Below are 19,225 nucleotides of genomic sequence, written 5' to 3'. Positions count from 1 at the left end.
ATAAGAGACTCTAATCATAGGAAACTAACTGAGGGTTGCTGGAGAGGAGGGGGGGTGGGGGCTGGGGTAACTTAGTGATGGGCATTAAGGAGGGCACACGATGTGATGAGCACTGGGTGTTGCACGCCCCTGATGAATCATTGAACTCTACCTCTGAAACTAAAGAAAAAAAATAGAGAAGCAAAAGAAGCAGTACCCACCACTGAATTTATTCATTCAATAAATAATTACTGAGCATCAGATGTTATAGTGGGAAGAGTTATTTAAAAAAAAAAGACAACTGAGCAGAAAGCTGCCTTGTGAAGTTTAATTCTGAGGGAGCTTCATAAAATACATTACCTCAAGATGCACTGTGTATGTTGGATCCTGCCTGAGAGTATCATCTTTTAAAAAAATAAAATAATAATCTATAATATATGTAAAAAAAGCCCAGTGAATGCCATGTTCAATATAGATATTTTAAAGTTATTTAGCCTCTTTTTAAATAATTAAATGCATAAATATTCTCAGTGTTACACGTAAGTCTAGCTGAGATCACGAAGACAAACGTCGAAGCAGATTTGCAGGGTTTGGGAGCCTTAGGGCTTGGAGGTGCCTTACCATGGAGTCGAAGTCCTTCACGCTAAAGGGAGCAAATGCAATTCGGGAAACTGTTAACTTGGGCAAAGTCATTTCGGCCATTTTCGTGTTTTCTACCATTTGATTCTCTGTTACAGGCTTGATAAGAAGGTAAAATATGTCTTTTTAAAAGATTTTATTTAATTTATTTATGTATTTACTTTACATAGTTTATTTAAATTCAAGTTAGTTACATGTAATGTCTTATTAGTTTCAGGGGCAGTATTTAGTGATTCCTCAGTTGTATATAGCACCCAGTGCTCATTACATCACGTGCCCTCCTTCATGCCCATCACCCAGTTACCCCATCCCCCAACCCACCGCCACTCCAGCAGCCCTCAGTTTGTTTCCTAGAAGTCTCTTACAGTTTGCCTCCCTCAAAATATGTCTTTAATGTCCTTCCTCTTCTTTCTGTTCTTCATCCTCATTCTGAATGGCCGAAACCTCATGGTTCTACCAGTTTCTGTGGTGCTTCCCCCAGGCTTCCTCCCCTTTTCCAAACATCTATAGATAGAACATGATTCTTTTGTTCTATTAAGGATAACTCATTTGACATTTTCAGAAGGAAATCCTGCAAAGACAACATCTAATCAAGGGACTAAATGCCCTTGATTAACGGGAATTTTAGACATTACATAGAAATGGTGGAAGAGCTTTTTATTTTTTTGTCTTCAAATTTCTTTGAGAGAGAGAGAGTGAGAGAGAAGGGGGGGTGGGGAGGGAGAAGCAGGCTCCTTGCTCAGCAGGGAGCCAGACGTGGGGCTCCCTCCCAGGACTCCAGGATCATGACCTGAGCAGAAGGCAGTGTGTCTTCAAATTTCAGCATCTATTTTCTATTCTCCTTAAACATGAGGTTGGTTTAGGCTGGTCCAGGCTAGACCTTCTGCTAAATTCTAATATCCTGTCAATGAGCATTACTACCTAGGTGTTTAATTGCCATCGAAAGCTCAGTACATCGCAGTCTGAACCTGCCCCTGTTCTTTTTCTGCCAGCTCTTCTGCTGAACTCAGTTGTTTCAATGATAACATTATTGTCTTGGTTACTGAAGCTGGAAACTTGGAGTGATTTTTGAATATCCCATATCTCAAAACTCTGCATCCAAATAGTCACTTGTGTACAGATCTGATTTCCTCCTCTAGATTATAAGCCTCTTGAAAGGAAAGTTGAAACAGAATTTTTTAACCCCACGGCACCTAGCAGCATCTCACATGCAGCAGATGGTCAGTAGATAGTCGTGGAGTGAATGTCAGTTTCATGGAAGTTCTAGTTGTCGTTTGTGTAGGAGGTGATTCAGGTGTTGAAAATCATCATAAACCAGTAACTGAAGGAAGTCTTGCATGACGTTTAGTTTCTATTTGTTCTTTCCTGAACTCTAAGTACATTGTTATCCCACTGCTCTATTCATAACCTCCCAGGCCTGCCTGGGCCTGCTGCAGACAGGATCGCTAGGGGGTTCAAAGCCTCCTCGGCTACTGTGTTCCACCAACTCAAAATGCGCTGTAACAGTAGCTCAGCCGGGAAGGTGAACTGATGAAAGAGTTATTAGACACCCGGCACCACTTCGGTGTTATAACTGCAAACACTAACTGTTGGAAAAGGAAAAATTTGAGGATATGCTAATGCTTATTGTTGCCTTTAGTTCCCAAGTAAATTTTATTTCAGCAACAGGTGAGTAGTTGTCCTGATTTCCAATTTTTTCTTTTACTTCTAACGTAAATTAAACAAACAAATCAACCTTTGCAAAAAGTTATCCCAGCAAAGGCTAGAAAAGATGAGGATGAATGATGCAAATTTGTGATAATGATCTTTGTTAAGCTCAAGGCATTAGGAAGCAATCAAGAGTGTAAAATAAATGTGAAATCTCCTTAATGGCTAGGAGCTACGTCTCTCAATGCTCTTCCTCTTTGCTGCTGCCCATTAGAATTACTTGTGGAAGCTTTTAAACGTCCTGATGCTCCCTCGCCCTTCAGTCAGAATGTCTGGGGGTAGACTCATGGCAGGCATCAGCATTTTTCAAAGATATTCAGTTGATTCCAAAGTAGAGCAGTTTGGAAACTCCTGTAATAGAGTAAGGGGAATAAGAAATATATCATGGAAAGTTGAGATCAGTAAGATACTGTGAAAGTGGAATGTCATTAAGGTCCCAGTCACAATTTTATTTTTATGTTTTGGGCATATGGTAGATACATAAATACTTAATATATTGAACTGAGCTAGCCTTATGAAGTCATGTCATTACGTGATATCCAGGTGCTCAGCCACCATTTCCAGAGTCCTTAGATGATCATTTCTCATACCTCCTAAGCATCAAAGATACTACAGTAGCCTGCAATCCTATCTGTAATTTCAGTAGTAATATCTATATTTCATCTCCGCTCATCACTGGTGAATGTTTTAAGTTAGACCACTTCAGCATGCCAGGAGCCATCCATATCTATATTCTACTACTACTGGCAATGAAGTATTTATTCCAGCCAGCAGGTGAGTAATCCGTTTCCAAATTCCATTTTAGAGTCTGTTTCCTCAAAACATCCTTGGTACAAACTGTCTTAGATTGGGTTCCTTAGAAACAGACTCTGAGATGGGGAACTGCATGAAGGTTTATTTAGGGAATCCTCTTGAGAGACACACCCAAGAGGGAGTTAGAAAGACGGGACTGGGTGGAAGGACAGGTGGACCAATGATGCAGTTGCAGTCAAGGACTCGGTCTATTTAAGGGGAGCTCTGGAGATGGGACGGCTCTTCAGAATTGTAAGGGGGCCAGGTTTTTGTGTCCCCACGTTAGCCAGTCAAAAGCTGCACTGCAGGCCACCCCTTGTGGGGGAGGAGATTTTACTGTGAGGTAGTTTCCGAGAGTAAGTCCCAACGAGAAATGCAGCTTTGAGCCATTAGCATCTGATGGTTCCAGCAGTTGGGGAACGATTGTGTTGATCCTCAAGAGGGTAACTGGTTGAAGGACCTCAGTATCTATTACACTGTTCAAAATGACTTATCTTTGGCCAAGGGGAGCTTTTCATGTAGGCTCATGTCTTTTGACATGACCCACTGGTTTTGCATAACTTTCTTGCTTTCTGGTAAAATACATCGCAGGCTCATCTAATATATTACCTGAACTAGAACTGGAATGAGCCATTTCTCCAAGGAATTTTTTAAAGTGAGAAATGGTATTTAGAGACCACAAAATGAATGCTAGGATTCCTTATTGATTCTAGATCTTTCAATGGACAGAACTAATTTTTGGAAAAAAAATTCAAGTTCATATTAATACTACCATTTCAAATTTAACATTATAGGATTTTTACTCAAGGTCCTTGATTTTACATTTTTATCCCTCTTTCCTTACATTGAAAATTTTAGTTCATAACTACATTAAAGTACATATTTGTATTTCTCTATTCTATTCTCTCTCTCTATATATAAAATATCAAAAAAGTAATACTAATATTATGGTAAACAGGCTACAGAATGACATTTAAAAATATATATCCTTCCAGAGCCCTCTAGAATAGATTCCAATGTGTCCTAGAGTCACTTGGATTTTGTCAAAGCATTTTGCTTGATCTTTATTCTTTTTTTAAAAAGGATTTTATTTATTTATTTATTTATTTATTTATTTATTTCAGAGACACAGAGAAAGAGAGAACGAGCAGGGAGAGGGGCAGAGGGAGAGAAAGAAGCAGACTCCCAGCTGAGTAGGGAGCCCGACGCAGGGCTCGATCCCAGGACCCCAGGATCATGACCTGAGCTGAATGCACTTAACTGATTGAGCCACCCAAGTGCCCCTGCTTGATCTTTGTTTTGTTCAACTTGTTTACTACTTGTAGTGGGATATGTTCTTCCCGAATTTACAGATAACAGGTAGTCAGAACGATAAGAGAATTTATTGAATGACAGAATTGGGTCACAAATAATTTCAATTCCTTATAGTGATGGTCTAAACTTAACACAATTTAATATGATAGGTATAACTGCAATATGCAGTTGTTTTATACCCCATTTAATCCACAAAACATTAGAAAAGACTTATAATAAAATGATAAATATAAACTTAATATTTATTAATAAGAAAGGCTACCAATTTTTGAGGACTTACTATATGCCAGGCACTCTGCTAAATACTTCATATAATTTTATAATTTAATCTGGGCAAGAACCTCATAAGACCATAGTAGTAGTAGTAATAGCTATCATTTACAGAGCATTTATGGAGCACTCGGGGCTGTTGTAGGCATTTTATACTTAATTCTCATAAGATCCCTACAAAGCATTCCAGTTCTGGAAGTCTGATTCTAAGGGTATTGGTACACCTTTTCTACCTTTTTTTTTTTTTTTTTTTTTTTTTTTTACAGATGAGATTTTGAAGATGGGAGAGACTGAGAAACTTCTCTAAACTTCTGGTAAATGAAGGACTGGGATTCAATCCCATGACACTTGATTTTATAGTTGATTTCTTAACAGGTCTTCAGCACTGCCTGTAACAACAGCTAGGAAGGCTCTGGACAAGGTGTGTTCATGTGTTATTGACTGTAATCTTTTGTTAACAACCGGGGGAGTGGGGGGGTCACTCTCGTCCCTCCCATTTTACAGATCAGAAACTGAACATTCGGGAGGTAAGCAGGCTGCTCCAGGCTAACACAGACAGTGAGAGGTGAAGTTGCACTTCACACCCAGGTCTAACTCCAAAGCTCGTATTCTTAAACCTTAAGCTGTGCAGGAAGGGAAAGACATAAACAATCAACAGCATTAGTGAGAAAGACTACTCGTGAGTTCAGTGCGAGGCAGTGGTGGAATACCACGGGCAACAAGATGAATGCCACCCAAGGCTGCATTCTAGAAATACAGTATTTGCAGCAAGGGAGGAGGCAGTCCCACTCTCATCTGTAATGGCAGAGCCTACCTGGAGCCCTGGTGTCATTCTGGGCTCCACGCTTGAAACAAGCATTATTGACATACCTGAAACTCCTCCACAGGAGAGCGCCGAGCGTGGTGACGTGTCCGAGTAACGTGTCTATAGGAGGAACTATTAAAAAGTTGAGGTTAGCCCTCCAAAAGAGAAGACCGAGGAGAGGCTGACGTAGTTGGCGTCTGACGTGTCTCCGTGCAGTGGAGAGATACAGCCGATACAGTGCCAGAGGGAAGCACGAGCCTTCCATTGGGAGGGACTGGCGCCTCAGAGGGAGGAAGCACTGCTTGGTATTTGGAGCTTTCTAGAAATGAAATGGGCTTCCTTTTAAGAGCATGAATTCTTTCTCACTGACGAAGAACCTAAACGACCACTTACTGTGGGTTTAAAGACTTCTATGTCAGGTTCGGTGGTTCTTAAATTTTAGTGGGTTATAAGAATCACCTGGAAGAACTTGTCAACTACTGATTCTCCGGCTTCACCGTTAGAAGCATTGATTCAATAGAGCTGAGATAAGGTTCACGAATCTGCATTTTTAACAAGCAGCCTAGTGGGTCCAAACGAGGTGGTCAGTGATCCACACTTTGAGAACCAATGAGACTGGATAAACTCCAAAATCTCTTCCACTTATTTTGCAAATAAACATTCTAGCAAAAAATGTGTGTAGTCAACATAGTGACTGCTCAAAGAAAGTTATCTTAGGTTTTATACACAATCCAACACAAAATTCTTTAATATGTTGACAGTTACAATTAGAGACACAATTACTGGAATGTAGTTAGGATATGGAAGGAGAATGCTTGATTCTCAATCTATGTCATAAGAGATATGACTTCAATAGCTAAATTAAAGAGACAAATCCAGATGGAAAATCTTTGACGTTTTAAAGAACTCACCGTACATATACCAGGGAGTAATCTGATGGGGACCTGGAGGAAGCTATTTAATTACCCTAACGCACTGCACCTGTGTAAGGTTGAACACCTGTCAGGTTCTGGGACCCAGGCTTATATAAACTTCAGCCTAAAACTAACAGAACAGGTGTAGGGGAGAGTGTCTTCTAATGGTGGCTCACTTTCTGTTGGGGCTAAAGCACTTTTCTGGGCAAGTATAACGTATGTTTGATTAACTGTAACTTTTACTTAAAGCATGCGACTGGAGAGCCACATTTTAGACCTACTATATCCTGAAATGTTTTACTCTCTGCAACGTGTTTTTAAAAAACAGTGCTTGGGTGTAATTTACTGTCCTATATCAGGACTTCTTTTTTTTAACTTAATTGCATAGTGGTGTTTCATTTGTTGCTTAAGCGCATTAAAGTTTTAAAAAAATGGGTCTTTTTTTCTTTGAAAATATTGAAAACCGACTCATTGAGGAATTGGTATTCCTGGCTGTTTTGTTAGTGGATAGTATTGATGCTTATTTCATTCATGGAGGACTAGCAAATGATTTCTATCTTAAGTGTAAGGTCTCTAAAACTTCCAAATGGCAATTACATGTTATAATCAGCATGACCCTGTTTCTATTTAATTTATTCTCACTTTTAACAGTTGCAGAGCTCCTCCTTTCTCTTAAATCATGAGGGATGAAATTGCAACAGCAGTTTTCTTTGTCACAAGACTGGTGAAAAAACATGATAAATTGAGTAGACAGCAAATAAAAGACTTCGCAGAAAAGCTGATGACGATCTTGTTTGAAACCTACAGAAGTCACTGGCACTCTGACTTCCCTTCCAAAGGGCAAGCCTTCAGGTGAGAGCCGATGTGTAGGACGGCAAGTACGTCACGAGCTAAGTGATCACTGTGGGCAAGGATTCTGTTGGCAGGGTCTGAGGAACAAAAGTTTCATGGGCTCAAATTGTTCTGAATGTGGGCTTGAAGGAAAGGGATGCCGGTGGCAGAGCAGAGTAGAAAACTATGTCGTTTAAATGATAGTTGAAGACTTACAGGGCAAACCTCCTTCCGTGAGGTCGATTAAGCGGTCTCTAATTTATGTTTACTTGTGCACAAAAGATATGCAGAGAACTTTCGTCACACTAATTGTGTGGCTTAGTGATTGCAACTCACATTCTGAGTAGCTGTGTAAGAGTCGATGGTTCTACTGTTAAAACTGTGGAGGGTGGGGATGGGGTGGGGGTTGCAGGTGAGGGGGGAGCTGTGTGTATTGGAGGCCTTTGCCCATCACGTGATTCTTCTACAAAGGCTCCTGTCACCATGTCTTTGTTTCCCTTTCATTGCTTTTTAAAGGTGTATCAGGATAAATAATATTCAGAGTAAAGATCCCATTCTAGAAAGGGCTTGTACTGAAAGTAAAGTGGATTTTTCTCACCTGGGACTTCCAAAGGAGATGACCCTATGGGTAGATCCCTTTGAAGTGTGCTGTAGGTGAGTAATCTCGTGGGAGGGGGTGTGCCTGAGACCCCTGGAAACCTTAGGTTACATAGTCAGTTCTGTATACCTTCCTGAGAGATGACTCGCCACAGCCCTGCGTTAGCGGCCCCGCCAGAGGGCACTGGCTGGTTAAGATTTCAGATGCAAACTTGATCGCACAAACTTCGGGGAGGAGTGGATGGCCTGGAAGCACAGAGACTTTACATAGCATTTGAAATTTGACTTTAGTCCCTGCACTTTATGGCCAACCATAGATTATAATGTCTAAGTATTATGGGCAGACTGCGATGCAGTCCATTAGCTGAAATGAAAGAAACTAGTTCTTGTCTTTTTCTGGAAAATTCACTGAGAGAGCCCTTACAGAATACCCCTATTAATTACAGCCCTGTGGTAGCTGAAGGTCACAATGTCTCTTAATTTGCTTTGTTGTCAAACCATTTCCATTTGTTCTTTAAAACAACTTTTTGCAGAGAAGTGAGTGGTCTGTAGAAAAGAGTAGAGACTAAAAAAAACTTGTGAAATTTTGAATCCCTAACGAATACCTCATTTTCTTTTCCTGCTTAGGTATGGTGAGAAAAACCCTCCATTTACAATTGCTTCTTTTAAAGGCAGGTGGGAGGAGTGGGAGCTTTCCCAACAGATCAGCTGTGCTGTTAATAGAGCCGCTTTGGACGACACCTCTGGCATTTCCTCTGATGAAGAAAGTTGTAACAAAGCACCTCAGATCATTCCTAAAGTGAGCAATCCAAAGAGTATTTACCAGGTGACGTGTGTTCCAGTTCTTCTCTACGCTTTTTTTTTTCCTATTCTAATTCTAAAAAGAATTTGTTCACTGACAAAGTGGAAAACAGAAACCGTGAAGATTAAAATCATAATACTAACATCCTGGGAAATTTTTTTCTTCTGTATGTAGTTTCTCTACGTGGCTGAGGGCTCAGCAGCTATACAGTCTTTTGTAGTATCTTGTTTTACCGTGTAGTATTTGAACACGAGTTTCCTTTCATCCAAATTCCTCCACATGAAATGTTAAAATTAGTGGGCTTTCTTGCCAGCAGAAAATAACATACCCTTTGTAGCAAATTTGGAATATTAAGAAATGGTCAAAGGTCTGCAATCCCACCACAAGAGTTTTTCTTAATAAATAAATAAATAAACAAATAAATAACAACTCCTAGAAAGATATGCACACTTGTATGTTGGAAGTAGGTTTCATGAAACAATACTTACTCATCCTTACTTGGCATATTTTCTTCATATTTTCTACTAAATTAAATTGATTTCAACCACCTAAATGGATTTCATGACCCAGAAATAGTGGCAACCCTCAATTTGAAAAACACTGATCTAGACAGGCTGTCTACTGACACTGTGTGTATATACTTGTTTGTATGTTTTCTAAAATTAATCCTTTTTTTCATGTTCAGACAGTTTACTTAACATTTTAATACTTATTTTTTTCTTTTGTGATTTACTTAACTCATCTATTACTGGCAGTTATCTAGATTATTTCCACATTGTTGTGATGTTAAAAAAAACTGATAACTTAAAATTCAGTCATTTCTACAAGTTATTTCTGGAGACTTGATTCTCAGACATGGAATTACTGGGTGATGGGATACAGACCTTTCACTGCTCTGAATATGGCCAAAGTGCCATCTAGGAGGTTTTCTTTATTTGTACTCTAACCAGCTCCATGTGGGAGTGTCTGTTTTATCATTTTTCCTAAAATTGCTTATTCTCCTTTAAAAATACATCATTTGCTAAAGACGTTGTTATAGACTATTAAGTAAGCATTAAAACCCCAAATCTTCACATGCCCAAACATTTTGGGTACTTACTGTTTTATGAATTTTTCTTTACCCCTTTACCATTTGAGGTCTTAATATATTACTAGTACAGCCTCTTCAAAAGTTAGAAATATTTTAGCCCCTTTTCATATTACTGGCATGTATTTTTTCTGTAGTTTAGTTTTCCTCCCATCTAGGGCTCAGATCTACAGTCAGATATACTCTTGTAGAACAACGTCTTTTCAGAGCGTGCTCTGCGAAACATCTGTATTTGTCGTTTGGGATGTTGAAAATGGATATTTCTAGACCTCAGCCCTAGAGGTTATGATTAGACAATTACGGGTTAAGCCAGTGAGGGCAGGGGTGAAGTGGAAGAGAACCCAAGAATATACACAAATTTGAAGATGTGTTTTTCAGTATTTTAGTTGGATTAAATATTTAATTTTGTTAAAAGGTATGACATGACTATTACCCTCCCCCCATGCTGGACAATTTTCCAAGCATCATCATCTGCTTTGATTTCTACTCATTTGTACTCTCTATGCTTTCTAAAGGCTTAGCTTCTGAGTTATGGGTTTGTGATTAGTACTTAGGTCTAGCTTATTATTTTAGAGATGATCTTCATACCTTCTTTTTTACTTTTATCCCCCCCCCCAGGTTGAAAACTTGAAACAGCCCTTTCCATCTTGGTTCCATGTCTCCCGCAAAAAGAATATGGCAGATGGCCGCATGGGCCTCCTAGGCAACACTTACCATGCATTGCATAAAAATCCCAAGGGTCAGAGGCTTGCTGCTACCCACCGGGTGGACAGGTACCACTGGGTCAACACGAACCGATAATGCAGTGGCTGGGCATTCGGTGGGATAGAGCTCAGAGGAGCTGCTTCATTTTCTCTAAAACAAAAGGGGGTCTAAGGTTGAGAGGCCCATAACACAGAAAAAGTAATCCCATCAGGGTCTAGGGTGGTGTAGTGGTGAATCCTCTCATACAGATCATGACTATGTTCTTAGCTGTACTTTTAATTCTTACTTAATTTTATGTGAAGTTTTATGTAACACTAATGAATGTATTAAGTAACATGATAGAATGAAGATATTGACCTGTGATAAGATTCAACGAATTATGAAAAGTAACAGTTTAAATAAACGTACTATGTTTTTAATACCATTCTAGTTCAGTGTTTTGCAAGAAAGCTTTGAAAGTTTGTGTTTCTTCATTAGCCATTAAAGCAGGTAGACTTCACTTAGGGAAGTGTGATCCCCATGATATGGTCTCCTGGCCGCACTTTGTTACCTCTCATTGCTGCTCTATTTCAAAAGGCCACTGGGAGCTTGTTTTAAAATTACTCTTTAAGATACAAAATTCCCTTGTTTGTGTGACTTTTAAAAATATTGTTCTATTTTTAACCTCTTAATAGATTTAATTATGACTTATAACAGTGACACCTGCACATTATAAGGATTCAAGCCAATGGAATTAAAATGAAAAACTTAATAAAAAATTAAGCAAAAAAAAAAAAAAAGTACCACCAAGAAAAAAATTCCTACCATCCAGCCAGAAATTACCACTATTAACATTAAATGGTGACCATCTTTACAGTCATGCTATATATGTATACAGATGTAAGAACTGATACACGGTAAGAAAAACCATTCGATAGGAGCTACTTAACAAATAACTAAAATAAAAAATTCAAGTATCTTAGCAAAACAAAGATACCTAAGGTGAAATAATCATAAACTTTTCTACCACAAAGTATTTTTTTTCCTGAAAGATTTCTCTGGAGTTAAATACCAGGAAGCTGGAAACTTTCTTTTATCTTTAAACTTTTTCAATTTTATACAGTAGTATTTGTTGCTATGTAAGCTGCAGAAATAAGCATTCTTAATTTCTTTTCCCCAAGGACAAGTTAAGGCAGTACTAAAATCTTAGGTCATGCTTTCTTTGTCTTACAATTTCATAGACCTCCCCCGAAACTAAAGTTTTTGGCACAGTACTGTGGAGAAATCAGAGACCATTTTGATTTCCCCAAATCCCCGCCACTCACACCAACATGAGCTTTTACTTTCTTGGTGACTTCCTTTGCCTGCCAGTCTGAAAACCTTTTCCTCTATACGGAAAGTCTGTGTCCATGTGCTAGTCAGTCGTTCTCCCACAGTTTTCCCCCAAATACTGTGTTCCTTTCTGACCTGCAGATTGAATTTTTCTAGAGCAATCTTCTTCAATATTTAAATACTTTATTAGTCCATCCATTTTAGGGATACCAACTCTCCTGATGCTGGATCATTTCTGTTTTCTGTCATAGCTATTTATCTGATTGCTTTAATAGCTTTCATTCTTTTAAACCATGACTGTGTTAAGTCTTCCTTCTGCCAGTGTGTCAGTCCTGTTTAGTCTTTGTTTCTTACCTGTTTCTTAGTTCCATAATATTTTGGATTTCAATTAGCTAATTTCTGTAGGAGTTATTCCCATGTACAGTGTGACTAGAAAAGGAAAACTGTATAAAATAGTTACTATATGTAAGAGAACATAATATTTAGATGTGGCAGAAGAATGGGTTTCTAAGAAACTTCGCACAGAGGGTTTTATTAACAATTGTGTCTTGAAGTGTGTGAGGTTGGTCTAAAACAAAACAAAACTTGTTCCAGCCAACAGAGGGGATAAATCTGGGGCACGTATATTACCACTCCTGCACCCCATGCCATGGCGGACATCCCTGATGAATCACCATAATCTTATTTGGATGCACAGATGCCCTCAAAATTCTGTGCACACAGTACCAGAGATAGTCGTTAAAATGAATTGTTCCAAGTGGGTACTCAAAAGGAAATCAATTCTACCATGATCGAGGATTGGCCCAGAGGAAGCCATCCATGGGCTTTAGAGCCCTGTGTAATTCTTTAAAGCTTCCCATGTGGCCCTGAGACAAGGTATAGGGGAAAATTTCATGAATTATATATTTTTTGCTGTAATTAAAAGTGACCTATACAGTTGAAAAGCCCCCAAATAAATGAATACTGTGTCTATTAGTACATAAATATAATAACCAAATTAGATCTTCCTAATCTGCATTTTGAAATTTTCTATGAGTATGTACCACATTTTTTTTTCTTTTTTAAAAATTAAACTTTTTGAGAGAACTATAGATTCACATGCTTCTAAGAGGTAGAGAGAAATCTGTGTACCCTTTACCTAGTTTTCACCAGTGGTAAGATTTTGCAAAATGATACTATAATATTACAAGCAGATGTTGACATGATGCAGTTGGGATACAGAACATTTCCATTGTTCCCTTTTATGGCCATACCCACTCCCCCCACTCCCAGCCCTTCTTCAACCCCTCGGCAACCACTAAACTCTTATCCCCCATTTCTGTAATTTTGCCATCTCCAGAATGTTATAAATGGAATCCGACAGTAGCCCACCTTTTGGGATTGGCTTTTTTCATGAAAGCCTAGTTCCCTGAAGATTCATCCAGAATGCTGCATGAAGCAGTTCATTCCTTATTACCACTGAGTGGTATTCCATGGTAGGGATATACCACAATTTGTTTAACCATTACGTGTTGAAGAATGACAACTGGGTTGTTTCTAATTTGAGGGATTATGAGTAAAACTGCTATAAACGTTCATATACGTAACGTGTGAGCATAAATTTTTATTTCTCTGGGATAAATGCATAAGAGAGCAATTGCTCGGTCATATGGTAGTTGCATGTTTAGTTTTTTAAGACACCGCCAAACTGTTTTACAGAGTGGCTGTACTATTTTATATTGCCACAAACAATGCATGAGAGCACTCCTTTCCCCATGTGTGTGCCAGACTTTGGGGTTCTGGATTTATAATTTTTTTCTTTCAGGACTAGAAAAAATGTTGTGGCTCTTTTTCTAGTTTCTATGGCTTCTAATGAGAAATCTGCTGTGATTGACATTTTTAACTCTATAGCGGTCTTTTTTTTTTTTTCTGGCTGCTTTTAAGATTTTTTTCTTTGCTTTTAGTTTTTGGAGGTGTAATTATGACGTGTCTTGGTGTGGATTTTTAATAAAATTTACTTATCCTGCTTGGGATTCATTCAGCAACTTGAGTCTGTAGGTTTGCTTCTTTTCAAAGTTGGCAAGTTTTCAGCCATTATTTCTGTGAGTACTTTTATAGCCTGTCCTCTTTGTCTTCTCCTCCTGAGAGTTTGATAACTTGACTGCTCGGTCATTTCTTATAGAGTCATAGGTTCCTATAACTCTACACATTCATTTCTTCTCTCTTTTCCTACTCTGCTGTTCAGATTTGGTAATTTCTTTCATTCTGTCTAAAAATCCACTGACTTTCCCCATCTGTCCCTTCTATTTTACTGTTGACCCCATTGAGTGAGCTTTTTATTTTAGCTTTTGCATTTTTTAGCTCTAAAATTTTCATTGGATTCTTTTTTGTCTTCTGTTCCTCTTCTTCTGTGACTTTATGGTTTTCTTCTCTTGAGGTTTTCCATTTTTTCATTTATTTCAAGCATGTTCATAATTGTTGAAGCATTTTTGTGATGACTTTAAATTTTCCCCCTATAATTCTAATATCTTTATCATCTTGGTGTTGGTATCAGTTTATTTTTTTCACTCAGTTTTTTTATCTCTCTGGTTCTTACTATGATAAATGATTTTTGCCTGAAACCTGTACATTTTGTGACATAAGACTTGGGATCCTATTTAAACTTTGTTTTAGCTGATTTCCTTTGACACCATTCCAGTGGTGGTGGGGGAGGGGAGCAGGGAGTGCTGCCTTGTTTCTGCCTGGTGGGAGCTAAAAGTCCAGGTTCCCCACTTGCTCTCCACTGCTACCTAAGGAGGGGGTTGCTTGTACCTGCTGGGCAGGTATGGGAGTTCAAGCTCCTCATGGAGCTTGCTGGAACACTTTGCCGAGGGTGGCCTTGTTACCGATGGGCTGTAGAAGTCCCGACTCTCCACTTGGTCTTTGCTGATACCACTCGAGCCGGGAGGTGGTGGTGAGGGGACTACCATATGTTGGTAGATGTCTAGATTTCCCATGTGGGCTTCCCTGACACTGGAGAAGAGGGGAATTTGTTACTGCGTGCAGGGATGAAAAGATGAAGATTCCCAGCTCTCTGCATGGCCTTCTCTGATAACATCCCAGAAGGAGGTTGGGGTGCTTAATTACAGCCTGGTAAGGTGGAAGTTTAGACTTCTCACTCAACTTTTGCTGATGTGGGTGGAGCCAGGGTTGTTTTTTTTTCTTCCTGTGATGTTTGGTTAGAGTAAAGCAGGTAGGGTTTAAAAGTTTTCTGTCTTGCTAGGCTGCCCCACCCCCCTTTATAAGATTGATTTATTTATTTGAGGGGGGGAGGGGCAGAGGGACAGAATCTCAAGCAGACTCCCTGCTGACCATGGAACCCTACATAGAGCTTGATCTCATGTCCCTGAGATCATGACCTGAACCGAAATCAAGAGTTGGTTGCTTAACCAACTGAGCCACCCAGGCGCCCCTAAGCTGCCCTTTTCTCAGTCCTTTAGCTAGAGAGCATGCTTTGGGGGAGCTTTTTGGTTCTGTGCTCATTGGTGTTTATGGATTGCTGGTTTTTTCATTTCCAAGTCTGGAATACATGAGGGAATAAGAGAATTTGTGGTGTTACCACCACTTCCTGCCTTGGGTTTTGAGGTTCTTGCCTGGTCTATTTTCTTCTCTACACTGTTCAGAATCTCCTTGTTTTTACAAATAATATCCAAGAATTTTAGTTCTACTTTGTGGAAGGAGTAGGGAAAAGTATGCCTACCCCTATTTCCTGGAAGCAGAAGTCTGTGTACCACTTCTGAAATAAAAGAATAATTCTTAAAACAATTAAGTATTACATTTTTTGGAAAGGTCTCTTTTTGTGAATAGTTGGTAAAATATGGCTTCTATATCAACTGAAGTTTTCTTATCCTTTTTCTGGCCAGTGGGCTGTGCGTGTATATGGGTATGTGTGTGCGCACAAAGTTAATTCCTTGAAGATAACCAGAATCTGAGCACTTTTAAACAGAAACAGCAATAACAGCACAACATGCAGAAAAGAGATCATGACCCTGCCTTGTAATCTGTGGCATTTCCATTAAAGAGCGTGTGCTTACCGAAAGCCTGCAGCTGTTAGTATATTAATAATGGAATCAGATGGAAGGCTCAAGAAGTCAGCCAGGAAGCTAACAGGATCATGTTTTGGCAGGTGCCTCACTCGGCCAAGAATGAGGGATACAGAGGAAAGTATCTTTAATTTCTGCATGACTTTTTCTTTGCCACTTCTCTCTGAGGCCCTGGACTCTAGGTCTAAAGACTCTCCATAGTCTTATGTGTCTGGCTTAATTCATCTTCACTCTGCTTTTTGGGAAATGCATCTCATAATTTATGTGAATAGCTAAAGGATACAGACTCAGTATTTATCATCTGTAACTAAGATTTGCTTTCTTCTCAGAGTACTGGAGAAGACTTTAATCTTATGAAGTTACCCTGCTTGGATTTGGGGGGTGGGCTTTGTTTATGAATTCCCAGTTCATGGAAGAGACAGGAGAATGGGTGTCACAGTCCATTCTTAGGGCAACTACATTTTATTGGTATCTGTGCTAGGAAGGCAGCAGAGAGTTTTAATTGAACTAGTAATTAATGAAACAGTTTTAAGGCTGACAAATCTGGTACTTACTGTGCCTCATGGCTAGTGTTTTAAACTGAGTGATTATTTAAGATGACCAACCTCTAGCAGCCAAGAAATGAGGGCTCAGCGTCCACGTAAGACGGTGGGTGTAGTGAAATGAATGAGATCTCCTCATGGCTGGATTTAAAACTCTTTGTTAAACTTGAATTGTAAATCTTTTTGTCTCCATAGTTGTCCAGTGTTTTTAGTTGTAATTTATTTTCCTTAAAGTACTTGAGCATTAGTATTTTGGTTAGATTTAGAGGGAAATCCTCAGTCGCATATGGACATCTCATCTTTACGACGAAAGATACATAGTGCTAAAACTTGCGAATGTGAGGTGGATACTGAATTCGTTAATTAGTTATCATTCATCGTCCACACACATATTTGTCAAATTTTCTTGACTAGCCTCTTTTCATTTCTTTGCTTGAAAGACTCAACAATTGTTATGTAAAAAAAAAAATCCCTTCTGCTACTCCTCTTGGAGTATAATACAGAGAATTAGCCACGTGAGTAGCAGCTTGAATTGCTGGCATTGGATTTGTCATTTGAGCTGGCTTTTGATTTGAAGTTTGTATTTGAAGAAAATGTTTTGGATTCCATTGAATTCATGGGACAGTTGTGTCTCTCCTGATAAGCACTCAAACTTGTTTCAGATGACTGTTTATCTCTCTGAGGTGTTCCGACCGGAGCTCCTGCAGTGAATTCTGTGTAGGCCACATGGCCTGTATCTTATTACCAGATCTCTAAACTCTCATTCCAGATCACCAAATATTGTGCAAGTATATCTAACTACTTTGTGTGACTCAATAATAGATAATTTCAGATAAGTTAACTAGCCTGATAAAGGAGAATGTACACAAATTTACATTTCCAGAAAGAGGTTCAGTCAGTATCTCTAAATAATGAATATTTTAATAAAATATGTGATTGAATGCATGTTATCCTCTGTGCCAAATATTAACCTCTGTTATGTTATATATCCACCCAAGATTACAATATACATTTATGTGATTGATACATCAATGTTACAGGTATTAAAAAATTCTCTTATCAACCTTATTAGATATATTTCTACATTTAACACCTTTTAAACATGCAGACTGAAATGAGATCACCATTTTCTTTCTAGATCTAAAAATAAAGCAGAAAAAGAAACATTATATGTAGTTATTTTTATAAAAAGACAATCCACAGAATGAGGAAAAATAGTTGCAGAATAAAGAATTCCTACAAATCAATTAAACAGGGAATCCAATGAAAAATGGGCAAAATACTTGACTGGCACTTCTCAAGAGAAGACATTCAAACGGTGTATAAACATTTGGATGGTGCCCAGTTTCAGAGGCCATCAGGAAAGTGCAAGTTAAAACCATGTACTCAGAAGAATGCATAAAATAAAAAAGATGGAACATACTAAATGCTGAAAAAAATGGAGAGTGACCAGAACTCTTACCCACTTCTGGTGGGCATCTATATTCATACAATCACTTTGGATCCCGTTGGTAGTATCTACTAAGGAGGGAAATATCCACCCCTTAAGACCCAAAATTCCCGGTTCTAAGTAATACCTGACTTGGTACAGTCACATATAGTCACCAAAATACGCACAAGACTATTTGTAATAACCCCAAACTGGAAAATACCCACAGGAACATTAGCAGTGGAAAGAATACATGTTGATATAGTCACACAATGGAGTGTTTTATAGCAAAGAGAATCAGCAAACCACAACTACATGCAACAATATAGATATACTTCACAAACGTGATGCTGAGCAAAAGATAAAGTAACTCATAATTTATGATTCCATTTATGTGAAGTTCATGAATAAACAAAAACAGTTAATTATGTCTGAAGTCAGGATAGCGGTTAATCTCGGGGGGCTGACGACTGGGTGGAGGGGACATGGGAGGCTGGTGATGTTGTCTTTCTTGATGTTTGTAACACGGAAATGTTCACTTTGGACAATTCATGAGGAGTGCATTTATGATATGTGCACTTTTAAAAGCTGTGTTATATTTTAATAAAGTTTTAACGGTAGTTTTCACCCCAGACATGGGTGATAACTATTCACAAAGTAGACGGGGACCCAGGGCTGAAGCCAGTGTTCAGTTATTTCTCTGGGGTGCTGGCTGCTGATCTGGATCTTGACATGTAAGGTCACCACTCTGCATGAGAAAAATGAAGGTATTTGGGGTTTTTCTCTTTGCTGATTATCTGTATACCTTACAAAATATTAGTGTTGGTCATTTGGAATCAAAATATTTGTTGGTTTTTAAAGATATAACTTTTTTTTTTTTTTTAAGCGGGCTGCATGCCCAACATGGAGCTCGAACTCCTAACTCTGAGATCAGGAGTCACATGTTCTACCGACTGAGCCCGCCAGGAACCCCTAAAGATATAGCATTTTACATGCTTACGATAAAAAGACAAACAACCTTTTATATAACAGCAGCAGGGATCATAATGAAAGAAACCCTGAATGGGAAGGCAAGGGACCCAGTTCTAGTTACTTCTTGCCCTCTTCCAGTTGGGTGAACAGGGGCAAGTCTTAGTCTCAGTTCCCATTCTCTGGGATTAATGCTTTACCTGCCTGAAGGCAGATAAACTCTGTGATCTCTTCCTTTCGAACTCTGAGATCTAAATCTACCATCTCCTGTACTGGGAAAACTCTTAAATAAAGTGACTGATGATGTAGCTTTCCATATCACCGTTAATTTCCAATGCTTTGTTCTGCTGACATGTTCAATTACAAAGGTGGCTCCAAACACATGAAACGTTTCAAGGTGTATAGCAAAGTACAGTCTTAATGCAGTAGATCATAAGGACATCTCACCTTCTCTTCATCCCCATGCTGATC

The 19,225-nt window shown here is 38.9% G+C and overlaps 1 protein-coding gene across 1 annotated transcript; it reads left to right on the top strand.

Annotated features, from left to right (window-relative positions):
• The first annotated feature begins 7,099 nt into the window (after positions 1-7,099).
• On the top strand, positions 7,100-10,538 carry BTG4 (BTG anti-proliferation factor 4). Its single transcript, XM_002921105.3, has 4 exons — positions 7,100-7,272; positions 7,768-7,905; positions 8,476-8,674; positions 10,356-10,538. The coding sequence occupies exons 1-4, from the start codon at positions 7,100-7,102 to the stop codon at positions 10,536-10,538; spliced, it is 693 nt and encodes a 230-aa protein (XP_002921151.1).
• The last annotated feature ends 8,687 nt before the right edge of the window (positions 10,539-19,225 follow it).

Source organism: Ailuropoda melanoleuca, chromosome 8 (assembly GCF_002007445.2).
Source record: "Ailuropoda melanoleuca isolate Jingjing chromosome 8, ASM200744v2, whole genome shotgun sequence".
Classification (NCBI taxonomy): domain Eukaryota; kingdom Metazoa; phylum Chordata; class Mammalia; order Carnivora; family Ursidae; genus Ailuropoda; species Ailuropoda melanoleuca.
This window is presented reverse-complemented; position numbering and strand designations above follow the sequence as displayed.